The sequence below is a fragment of the Humulus lupulus genome, chromosome 4 (assembly GCF_963169125.1).
Source record: "Humulus lupulus chromosome 4, drHumLupu1.1, whole genome shotgun sequence".
Classification (NCBI taxonomy): Eukaryota; Viridiplantae; Streptophyta; class Magnoliopsida; order Rosales; family Cannabaceae; genus Humulus; species Humulus lupulus.
This window is the reverse complement of record NC_084796.1, coordinates 169,643,985-169,655,473: the sequence shown is the minus strand read 5'-3', so window position 1 is coordinate 169,655,473 and position 11,489 is coordinate 169,643,985. Positions and strand designations below refer to the sequence as shown.

The window sequence follows — 11,489 nt, the reverse complement described above, 5'->3', positions numbered from 1 at the left end:
GGTTTTCTTGCTGAGCCTTGGCTCACGGGTGCTACGTGGTGCAGGTAAAGGCAAAGGGAAACTGGACCAACCATGAGTTGGAGAGCTCTTGGGATGGAGTGTACATAGTCAGCTGCTCGACCGCCACAGCAGAGGAAAAGTACAGGGACAGAAGCCTGAAACTTGTATTCTGCCATTAGAGTGGCTACTAGTTGTATATAACTTTTGAAAATTGTAAATTTGTCTCTTAAACCCTGTTTTTGGGATCCCATGTACCAGACCTCTGTCTTAATGAAAATTAACCGTTTAGGATCAAAATCTTTTAACCCTAACCTAATTATTGACTTTAGGATCACATTTTTTTGTCCAAATGACTTGATTAGCAAGTCCTGCACTATTTCAAATACACAGTGTAACGGTCTTGGTTATCTAGGGCGTTACAGAAACCATCACCCGACTACCAATGAGGGACAATCATTTGTTGCTTGCACCATTGGGTGAAAAGGATAGTACTATGTCTCTAAACGCTCGAAGCAAGGCATGGTCAAGTAGCAAGTGACCAAGGCTTTTAAACCCATGATCACTTGGGGGGCATATAGTACATATTGATCAAGGTATACACAAGCAATGAGGGTGTGACCTTAAGTACTAAGCAAGCTCAAGTTTTTCTAGGACATTTGTTCAACATATGTTCCAAAAGTGCAAAAAACAAAAACAAAAAAGGCATTGATGGTCGCCCTATCACCCATGGGGTGATCGACCTGACCTGTTTTGTTCATGGTACTTGGTGAAGTATCATACTCACATTACCAGGGTTGTTAGCATGAAAAACATATAAGAGTAAGGTTAGTATGGCACATGAAATACATGTGTTCAGAGTATACTGATACCTGAACCAATGAGGATTGTGAGTTGAAATGTATATCCCATCAAGAGGAGTTCGAGTACAAGTATAACCTCCACGCCAAACAAGTACCGGTAGTACAAAGATAGTACGTGGTGAAACCTCTACTACCACAATCATGACATCCTTACTAGATAGGTAGTGGTGGTATGAAGTAGTACAAAGACTGGGTATTACCTGCTAACATCTTATATGTACTGGATTCGACCACCACTCCTCTAGTACAACTAACACCTGCATCACAATCACCTACAGCTGCGCCCTTTTGTCCCCTTGGGACCACTATGTATTAAGAGCCATTAGTACTCACCTGTAAAATGAACCTCACTTCTCCACGGAAAGGGGTTGGAAAATTTCATTATAACTAGAAAATATTGAGCAATATAAGTGTTTCTCTCCATTGTTGTTCTACAATTTTTCTCTAAGTTCTTCTAAGTTGATAGTGATCTTACTTATCTTTGGATTTTCAGACCATAACTTCGTTGACGAGTTATCATCGTCAACAATAACAATAATAAAAAAATTATTCAAATTAGAGAGCCTTAAGAGGAGACTCCTAAAATGATTGATGAACAACCTTTATTGCCTAGAAAAATTCAAAGGCTTAAGGATTTGTGATAAAGTGAAAAGTGTTCTCAAGTGGAGACACTATATCTAGTAGAAGGAAATCACAAAGAACTTACTTGGAAATTCCAACAGTATTTCAAATAGAAGATGATCCCAAAACTTTCAAAGAAGTTATATCTTCAAGAGACTCTGCTTTTTGGAAAGAGACAATAAATGATGAAATAGATTCAATTATGTTTAACCACACTTGGGAATTGGTTGACCTTCCACAAGGGTCCAAACCAATTGGATGCAAATGAGTATTTAGAAGATGATACATAGCACCATACAAACTTTTATGGGTAGATTAGTAGTTAAGGGATTCAAACAAAAAGAGGGAATATATTCTTTGACACATGTCGACAGAGAACAAGTGACATGTCGCCTGTCTCTGCTTTGAAGTTATGTTTCTTTGGCTCCAAATTTATGTGTTTACAAACTCTAATTTTATTGGTTAGACTTAAGGACAGTGCCTACACTATAAAATTGGTCCTTTAGAGTTATGAAGCCTTGATCACACTTTTCAACTCTCTCTCTAACATTTCTCTCCAGCTCTCAAAGATCACAAGTTTTCTCTAAGAAATTCATTAAAAAAAAGTGCTTGTCTTGAGAAGCTTGTTCAATCTCAATTCCATTTCCTACTAGAAAAAGTCACAAGCATCTTTGAAGGACTAGGAAATAGAGAATTTGGACAATGATGAATCTCACGTATAAGCCTTGTTTTTTTTTTATTCATCAAAATGATTAAAGTGAGATTCTATCTAGGGTTTGAAGCTTGCAAGAATATCAAAGAATTTGTTCCACAACCAGGGTTTGCAATCTCCACTCTAATTTTTTATTGGACTCTGTCGTGCAAAATTGTCGTAAGATTCTTATTATATTGTTAGTGTAATCTCACTCTCTCTCAACCACTACTATACTAAATTGGTTAAGAAAAATGAAAAATTAGGCCAAACTAATTTGTGAACAGCCTTACTAGTTTGAACTTGTATTTACCACCATAAATTATTTAGAATTTCTTAAAAATTAAAAAGATGCGTCTATAATTATAATATACTCAAATTTGGATTTTTATTTTTGACAATAACAATCCAAGGGTTGAAATCACAATGCTAAAAATACTAGGGAAAATACTAGTTTGGCCCTTATATTTTTCTCAAATACGCGATTGGCCCCTGTGTTTTGTTTAATAACAATTTAGATCGTGTGTGTTCACAAAATAGATCAAAATAGTACCTTATACCCAATTTTGGATAAAAAAATTCAAATATAATATTTGATTCTCAGCTCTTCGACCACTTTTTTCGCTTTTCTGAACTCATCATATCACTAATAATCTGATAATTAATCTTATAATTGAAAATATTTTGACCAAAATCGAATCTAGGTTACTGTATTGATCACTTTTTAAATCAGATGCTCTGAATTCTCATTTTCCAAAATATAACTCGTATTAAGGAAATAGATTGGCGTAAAAATGTTATTTTCCCAAAATAGAATGGTCTCTTTTACCGAAGAATTTTCCCTGATTTTATAGTTGGGCACTTCTTAAAATTCCAGTTTCTAAAACGACAAGCACCACTCCTCTAATGGTTCTGGAATCTTGATCTTCTTCATCTTCTCCCAAAACCCACTCCGAAGCTTCGAACTGAGAAAAATCTCTGCTCGCTCCGAAGCTTCTTGAAATGTCAAAGCTTGGTCTAGTTCGAACAGCAATCAGCTCAAACTTTTCCTCCCTTCGTTCTGTACGGACGAGCCATAAGCATGGCTTCGTCGCCTTCCCCGCGAGGCAGTTCTCGACCGAATCAGAACCACAGCAGACTCAGGACCAAGCCGTCGATTCCTTTCTTAGAACCTCAGCCTCTGGTACGATCATTCTGTTGAATTTATTTTGCTTTTACCGTAGAAATTGGATTTTAGGGTTTTTGGTTTTTAGGGTTTATGAACTAATAATCAAACTGTTCTTCTTACTCAAAAAATTAAAAATCCGAATTTGGGGTTTGGTTAGCTAACAACGGGTTTATTCTGGTGAAAGTTCACGTGGGGTTCTTTAGTTAGATTTTCTCACTGTGCTTTTCTACCTAATCAGGTTCATTGTATGCAAAATTGACTGGTGGTATTACTAGAAATACATTGAAGACGGATATTGTAAATTTGCTAGAAGGGTGTAACTTGAGTCTGGAAGATGTCAAAGTTGACTATTTTAGGGACTACAATCCCTCTGCAATGTATGTTCTTCGTTCTCTGATTTTCTTACAAAGGAGCTGAACTATTAGTTTTTGCTATAGAGAAAATGTCTGAACTATTTGAATATTCATTTATATCGGTATCACCAGGTTGGTGCATTTTTCTTCTCCTCATGCATATGATCAGGCATTTAAGATGATTAGCAGAAAGGGTCGCCTTTATAGAATGGAGAAGGTGATTATTGCATGTTATTTTTGCTATTGTTCTTGTTCTGTAGTCATGTAAATGTCTGATGTTGAGTATTGATTTTTGCATTTAAGGTTGCGAAATCACAGTGGGACATCGTAGCGCCTTATGATGGAAAAACTGTAAGCCAAATATCTTTATTATGTTTCTAGTTATCAAAAGGAGGCAGAAAAATATTTGGGCAAAATCTCTTATGGCATATTCCTCGAATGAGTTCAAGCATTGACCATGTTCTGTGAGACGCGGTGATGCAATGTACTAAACTATGTGGCTTTGTGCTTTGCTTCTATATATATGGTTTGCAATGTGTCTGTAGTTTGTTGAAGGAAGCGATAGAGCTTCTATGTTGTTTCAGCTTGCATGGAACTGCATCAAGTTATTAACTAATTTGTAGTTACCATTGTGTGATGCTTATCTTGCAATTTAAGAAGGCTAGTTCCTCAAGTATCACAGCTTGTTTAGTGTTTTTATACGATTGCAAATCTCCCAATACATTCTAAACAATGATTACCTTAACACATGTTTTCTCTTTTCCAGATTCTACTCCAAGGAATCCCGCTAAATGCAGTCCCAGAAGATGTTGCACGCTTTCTGTCTGGTTGCGACTTTGATGCATCCTCCATCCAGATTTTTCTCAAGTTAGTTATGGAAAAAGAAAAGTTATATCTTGTGATCCTTTTAACAATTTTCTAATGGTATATTATTTGTATTAAATAACGACCTTGCAGAGCAACAGTCCCAGATAAGATGGCAACTGTACGCTTCCCTTCTCAAAGTCAAGCAATGAATTGTTTCATCACCAAGAACAAGGGCTTCTGTTTGAATAATCAAGTCTTGGTGCGTGTACTCCAGTGATGGTCCTTTTTTTTCATCGTTGTTTCATTTAGGAGGCAAGGCATTGCATTGCAGCATGATATAAAAATGAGTAGAGGAGTTCATAGGATTGAACCAGTTTCTACTTAGCCATAGAAAATGTGCCTTGATGTCATCAGGAATCTGGTTTTAAGAGTTTTTCTTTTCAATTGAATGTTCCTTTTTGAAAGCATTTTTAGACACTAAAATAAAGAGACTTGTTACCTTTAGTTTTGAGAGAGGATCTCATGCGTTGAGATTTTAGCAATGAGTTCAATGGGAGAATGCCGTGTCCTATTTGGTTATTTTGTTGGGGAATGTAATTGGATATGCCAAAAACAGAATCAGAATTATGAAATCAATTTACTTGGTGGACATTAAAAAAGGAAGAAGGATTTGGTTTTCATATTTGGTAATGTTTTTACCACGAGTACGAGTTAAAACTGGTATTAAGTCAAATTACAGGTAGTCAAAATGTATTTTCTTCTTTTTAGTTTTTACTTCTTTGATAGTGTCAAAAGAGTATAAGTATTTATCTCTCACTCTCTCTCTCTCTCTATAAATATATATATGTGTGTGTGTGTGTGTGTGTGTGTATTAATGAAAGAAAACTAACAAAACTAGTTTACATTCAAGGTATCAATGGGAAGACAACACCAACTAGAAAAGCCTAAAGAAAACGACAACAATCATCGCCCAGCAAGATAACAAATTGCACCACAAATTCTAGAAACGACATTAACACAATATATTGAAGTAAGAAAACGACAAAATTTGTTTTTAAGGGGCGCATGCATCCCCAAAGTATATGACTAAAATGCTAATGTCACTGATTAGATTGTCATCCTAAGTTCCTTGAAACTTGTTGAGATCTAGGCTTCTCCCACTGAACTAGGCTGCTTTCTTCCATTCTACTCCAATGCTCCTTGTCCTCTTTACTTTTCATAAGCAACAATTCTATTAACTATTGGGGCTGCATCAATGAGTCACCTTCAGGCACCAACACCAGGGCCCTCTTTCCCTTCCTAGCCACACTCTTGGTCAGATGGGTTTGAGCTTTGACACCAGTTTTATCAACATGTTTCTTGCTTCTCCTGATTGTTTTTAGAGCTAAAGTTTTCAATGGAACCATAATATCCAAGGGCTTAAGCACCTCTTCTAACTCATTCCAGTCAAGATCTTCAAAGTCACCATCTTCATAAACAACTCTGTACCACCCTGCTTCTGTGTCATACTCAGTCACAACACCAGTATAGTAGTGCTCGCCAAACAACTTCTGCACTTCCCTTCCTTCCAACCATTCACCAAAACCTTTGTGCCCCCCATTAGATTCTGCCACAGCTATGGCAGTACAGGAACCAAAGTTATCACTAGTTGGGCAAACATCTGGCATTCCATTAATGATGACGGCAGGTTCTCCCGGTATCTCAAAAACCACAGTTGAAGAAGAATCTATCTCCTGCTTTTCTATTTTTCCATTGCCGACCATGTCACTCATCATAAGTCTGCCAAAAAATAAACTGTAATTATCTGTTGAAATTAAGCATTATAAAATTGAACCAAGTTCCAAACAACACCTCAACATAAAAGTTCACAAGTGATAAAGGTAGAAACACATAAAGTTCTCTCTTCTTAACTCTTGTCAGGTTTTCTTTTGCTACTATTTCATGCAAAAATCTTCATCCAACCCAGATATTAGATTTAGATTGCTTTAAATTGAAAAAGCTTTTCTTTTTTTTTTTAAAAAAAAAAGGAAAGCACCTAGATTCTGTGTCTTGGGTTAAAGCCTACATTGTTCACTTACCAGAAATAACAGACTGGCATCAATGATGGAGACCATAACAGAAAACTGAATGGGAAAGTCAATCATATATCACCAATTTTTTTTTGGGATGTCACCAATTTATTCTACACAGTTCAAAAACAAAACAAAAAAAAAACAAATCCCCACAAACAAACAAATATACTGATTAGTACCTAATTCTTCTTCCAAAATATTTTAGTGTGTTTCAAAGGCACTATGTAATTACTACCTAGTAATTACTCTATTTTAAAATATTTAAATATCAAATAATAATTACATATCAATTTTTAATTATATTATAAAATACAATAAATATTATTTAAAATTAATAGTGTTTGATAATTACACAATATAATTAAGCCCAATTTTCGTAGGGCCATAAGAATAAGAATGTAATTAAGGAGCTTTACTTATCTTCAATTACATAAATATTGTGTAATTACATAGTTGCAAACATGTCAAATCTAATAATTACTTCAAATTATAATCCATTCCAATTACCAAACGCACGCTCTTAATAAAAAAACTGTGTTCTTTCTCTAACATTAATGTGTTCATGCATTTTACTCCCTAAGCCAGCACAATAATCATTTCCACATATCCTAACTCTATGAACTTGTACACTTGACAATTTCAAGGAACACTTACCAAGCAACTAAACAAGAATCTCTTGTTTTTAATTCACCCCCCAATGATTACATTTTTCTTTCAAAGATTTTGATACCCATTTCTCAAACTTCCACAAATTCCAAAAAAAAAAAAAATCAAAGAAGAAAACGAAAGGAAAAAAGAAAAAGAAAGAACCGAAGCAAATTCAGTTGGTAAATTCATTGATTGAACAAAAAAACAAGTTTCTTTGAAAGGACATTCTCGAATTTGAAGAATTAGGGTTTTTACTTACCTCTGGAAAAAATTGAAATGAGAGGAGGAAGACGATGATTATGATTCAAATGCTCAGTATGTGATTTTTTTTACCTTTGAAACCGGAGCAAACGATGTCGTTTATTCATTTTGCTTGTGCCACCGATCCTATTTTAACCGGCTCACTTGATTGATTAAAACGATTTATTGACTGTCTTGTGACACGTGTATTTATCTAATTGATCTCAATGTCCACGTAGGCTGGGTTTTATTTGAAGTGAAAGTAAATTTGAAGTTAATTAGAGAGAATTTTGGAGTTGAAAGCGAATGAGAATCGTACGAGCTCTGTACGGAGCCAATGGGCTCGACTGTGGCGCCTATGGCCGCCTCATTCAGGTCTGCACCAACCGCCATTTGGTCCGCCAAGCCAGACAGCTTCATGCCCGCCTCGTCCTTTTCTCCGTCGTCCCCGATAACTTCCTAGCTTCAAAGCTCGTTACCTTTTACTCCAAATCCCATCGTTTAAATGAAGCCCGCAACGTGTTCGATCAAATTCTTCACAGAAATACTTTCTCTTGGAACGCTATGCTCATTGCTTATTCATTCCATAACATGCATACAGTCACGTTAAATCTGTTTACTTCACTAGTGTCATCTTGTTCAACTGATGTGAAACCTGATAATTTTTCAGTTACGTGTGTCCTGAAGGCGCTGGGTTCTTTGCTTTTTGACGTGATATTGGCTAAGGAAGTTCATTGTTTTGTTTTACGACATGGGTTTGATTCAGATATGTTTGTTGTGAATGCTTTGGTTACATGCTACTCTAGATATGATAAGCTTGGTTTAGCGAGAGTCTTGTTCGACAGAATGTCTGAGAGAGATATAGTGTCGTGGAATTCAATGATTGCAGGATATTCTCAGGGCGGGCTTTATGATGAGTGTAAGGAACTGTTTAAGGAGATGTTAGGCTCGGTTGAGTTGAGGCCTAATGCGGTGACAATGGTCAGTGTCTTGCAGGCATGTGGGCAGTCCAAGGATCTTATTTTCGGGATGGAGGTTCACCGCTATGTGAATGAGACTCAAATGGAAATGGATACTTCACTTTTTAATGCTCTTATTGGGTTTTATGCAAAATGTGGTAGCTTGGACTATGCTCGAGAGTTATTTGATGAGATGACCCAAAAAGATGAAGTCACTTATGGCTCAATGGTTTCAGGGTATATGGTTCACGGATTTGTTGACGATGCTTTGGTTCTTTTCCAAAGCAAAATGGAAAATCTGGGATTAAGCACATGGAATGCGGTGATATCAGGTCTGGTTCAGAACAACCGGCATGAAAACGTCTTGGATATATTCCGAGCAATGCAGGCAAGTGGATTAAGACCAAACACTGTAACACTTTCAAGTATTCTCCCAACAGTTCCATATTTGAAAGGAGGTAAAGAAATACATGCCTATGCTGTTAGGAGCGGTTTTGATCAGAATATTTATGTGTCAACTGCTATTATCGATACTTATGCAAAGTCAGGATTTCTTCAAGGAGCTCAATGGGTTTTTAATCAATCAAAAAGTAAAAGTTTGATCATTTGGACAGCAATAATCTCAGCATATTCTGCACATGGAGATGCTGATACATCTCTTCGTCTTTTTGATGAGATGGTGAATTATGGACTTCATCCAGATGAAGTCACATTTACAGCAGTATTAACATCCTGTGCTCATTCTGGAGTACTAGATGAAGCTTGGAAGATATTTGGATCCATGTTGCCAAAATATGAAATTCAACCCTCAGTGGAGCATTATGCTTGCATGGTAAGTGTTCTTAGCCGAGCAGGGAAGCTGTCCGAGGCAGTGCAGTTTATTTCAAAAATGCCAATTGAGCCAAGTGCTAAAGTCTGGGGTGCATTGCTTAATGGTGCCTCAGTATCTGGAGATGTTGAATTAGGGAAATTTGTTTTTGACCGTTTGTTTGACATTGAGCCTGAGAATACTGGCAACTATATCATTATGGCAAACTTATATTCACAAGCCGGGAGACCTGATGAAGCTGATAATATCAGGAGAAGAATGACTAAAATTGGGCTGAAGAAGGTCGCTGGCAGTAGCTGGATCGAAACAAATGGTGGATTACAAAGTCTCATTGCAGGGGAATATGTCAACTAGAAAAATTAAAGAGATGTATGACATGTTGGAGGGTATACATCTGCAGGTTAGAGAGTAAGCCTAAGGTTATGTTTTGCAGAATGAATTGATACAGAAGTATCCCAATGCCGCTCCCATTGTTGACTGTGCGTCTACAAGGAAATATTCATTCAAGAGTGTCACCTGGATTTCCTCATTCTTTTATATTGTTGCTGGTGTGTTTTGGTTTCTTAGAAGTCAGATGAAGATATCTATTATGTCTGGAGCTTTGATATTCTCCCAGAAGCTGAGCAGGATCCATATGCTTACAAGCAACTTATTCATATTTCAGTTTGGTTGAGAACTTGGTTGCCGGATTAGCCGACTTGCAGTGTCATACTGGCAGCAACCATTTAGGAAACTGTATATTATATGCTTATTGTCAAAACCAAGGTTCTCGCATGAGAAGATAGATCTTGAATAAATTAGAAGACAACTGTATTGGTCAAAGGCTTTTGCAAGCACTTTGAAGGGCATTTTTGGTCTATAATGTGGTCTATTCAAAATAGGTCAATGAAGAACAAGTTCACTTTTAAAGCGAAAGGAGAGCAGGCCTATTGTAAAGAGCGTATTTATTATTTCTAGGAGACAACATCATTCCAATTACCCAATTACCCTTTTAAAGATCACACTTTTGTTATATCCTCTTTTGGTGCTCCCTTTTTCTCCCCTTGTTGGAGATGGGTTGTTCAATAGTTGTGAAATTCATTCATAGTTCTATAAGAACATATCTGCAAGTTTTAATGTCAGAACTCTATTCTAAGCTTACTAAGGTCCATTTTACTTCTAGGTGTATATTGTCTTTAAAGCACACCTGCATCACTTCTAAAGAACTATCTATATCTAATAATCGGTTGCAGGGTCTCATCTTATACTCTGGAAAAAGCCTGTCTTTGTTGCTGTTCTATTGCCCTTTTTGGGAAATCTTTTTTTATTCTTAGCATCCAATGGTGTTATATATATTTATACTTTTGCGCGCCTGACCATACTTGTGTTGGTATGTTAATTAGGATTATGTATTCTTTCAGAAAAGTTAATCCCACTAAAGCTAAATTGTACTGACCATAGTGCCACTTGGAAAAGACAGGTCTTTGGACAAAAAGTATGAATCCAAGCACCAATATTATCAAGAGGCATTGAGAAAAATGGTCATCATACTCATTTTTTTAGTTTTTTGTAAATCTCGGCATTTTTATAGAAATATATTTTTCTTAAAAGATAAATTGATTGTGTTCCCTTATTGTAATTTTCGGAAATTCACTTTCTCTTTTTGGGAATTTCGGATAATAATTAGCTTCCTTATTTAGCTTATATTGTCCCAATTTGTTTATAAAGGGAAGTTTTATATTGCAAATATTTAATACTTACCCAAAGTCATTTCTGGAATATTTGTTTATATATTTTCGTGCAACTCAAGAATTGAAAAACAGGAAACTGGATCATTAATGTCATTAATTGTTGTTTCCTTTTTTGAGCTTGTTTTGGATCCGACACAGGTCTGAGCTGTTCCCACCAAAATTGTATCTTTCGGATCAGCATCTTCTAAAAAAGGCAACTCTTAATCAATCAAGAATATATTCATTTATTCATGCCTTTATTAGAATAATTCCTTCTCGGCCTTTATGAGCATGAAAAATTACTCTATAAATAGGGCTCTAAAGGCAGTGAGAACAGTGAACTCTTAGATGCATAATTTGTGAGCATAATTGTAATATTTGTGAGAGTTCCTCTTTGTATTCAAGATCATAAGTATTCACGTGATCTTGTAGAAATATGTGTGCTTAGTTTTAGTGGTGAGTTTATACCATGTTCATGAGTGAATACACATTGTAATTTGAACACAACGTTTATAGTCTTCGGGAGAAGATT

At 36.1% G+C, this 11,489-nt stretch overlaps 3 protein-coding genes across 5 annotated transcripts; 2 read left to right on the top strand and 1 right to left on the bottom strand.

Moving 5' to 3' along the window:
- Positions 1-2,981: 2,981 nt before the first annotated feature.
- Positions 2,982-5,180, top strand: LOC133830967 (uncharacterized). 2 transcript variants are annotated; one of them, XM_062261101.1, is made up of 6 exons: positions 2,982-3,355; positions 3,579-3,717; positions 3,826-3,910; positions 3,997-4,044; positions 4,460-4,520; positions 4,651-5,180. In XM_062261101.1, exons 1-6 carry the CDS (start codon positions 3,175-3,177, stop codon positions 4,707-4,709), a joined length of 573 nt encoding a protein of 190 aa, XP_062117085.1. In that variant the 5' UTR covers positions 2,982-3,174; the 3' UTR covers positions 4,710-5,180. The 2 variants fall into 2 exon arrangements, with proteins under 2 accessions (XP_062117085.1, XP_062117084.1); XM_062261100.1 differs by having other exon boundaries at positions 2,986-3,355; positions 4,460-4,560.
- A 206-nt stretch (positions 5,181-5,386) lies between these two features.
- Positions 5,387-7,603, bottom strand: LOC133830968 (dirigent protein 17-like). 2 transcript variants are annotated; one of them, XM_062261102.1, is made up of 2 exons: positions 7,554-7,603; positions 5,387-6,279 (listed from the first exon to the last, which is right to left on the bottom strand). In XM_062261102.1, the coding sequence occupies exons 1-2, from the start codon at positions 7,586-7,588 to the stop codon at positions 5,739-5,741; spliced, it is 576 nt and encodes a 191-aa protein (XP_062117086.1). In that variant the 5' UTR covers positions 7,589-7,603; the 3' UTR covers positions 5,387-5,738. The 2 variants fall into 2 exon arrangements, with proteins under 2 accessions (XP_062117086.1, XP_062117087.1); XM_062261103.1 differs by having other exon boundaries at positions 7,480-7,599.
- On the top strand, positions 7,571-10,388 carry LOC133830966 (pentatricopeptide repeat-containing protein At2g37310). The gene is given in 2 exon segments (XM_062261099.1): positions 7,571-9,584; positions 9,586-10,388. Coding segments are annotated over 2 exon segments (1,893 nt in total). The 5' UTR covers positions 7,571-7,766; the 3' UTR covers positions 9,661-10,388.
- Positions 10,389-11,489: the final 1,101 nt, after the last annotated feature.

What these genes read in the sequence shown, in the direction of transcription:
- LOC133830967 (XM_062261100.1), top strand. Translation starts at nt 3,175, where the DNA reads ATGTCAAAGCTTGGTCTAGTTCGAACAGCAATCAGCTCAAACTTTTCC. An exon ending in GCCTTTATAGAATGGAGAAG is followed by an intron (nt 3,911 to 3,996) that starts GTGATTATTGCA and finishes TTTGCATTTAAG; the next exon opens with GTTGCGAAATCACAGTGGGA. An exon ending in CGCCTTATGATGGAAAAACT is followed by an intron (nt 4,045 to 4,459) that starts GTAAGCCAAATA and finishes TCTCTTTTCCAG; the next exon opens with ATTCTACTCCAAGGAATCCC.
- LOC133830968 (XM_062261102.1), bottom strand. Translation starts at nt 7,588, where the DNA reads ATGAATAAACGACATCGTTTGCTCCGGTTTCAAAG. An exon ending in CGTTTGCTCCGGTTTCAAAG is followed by an intron (nt 6,280 to 7,553) that starts GTAAAAAAAATC and finishes ATTTTTTGGCAG; the next exon opens with ACTTATGATGAGTGACATGG.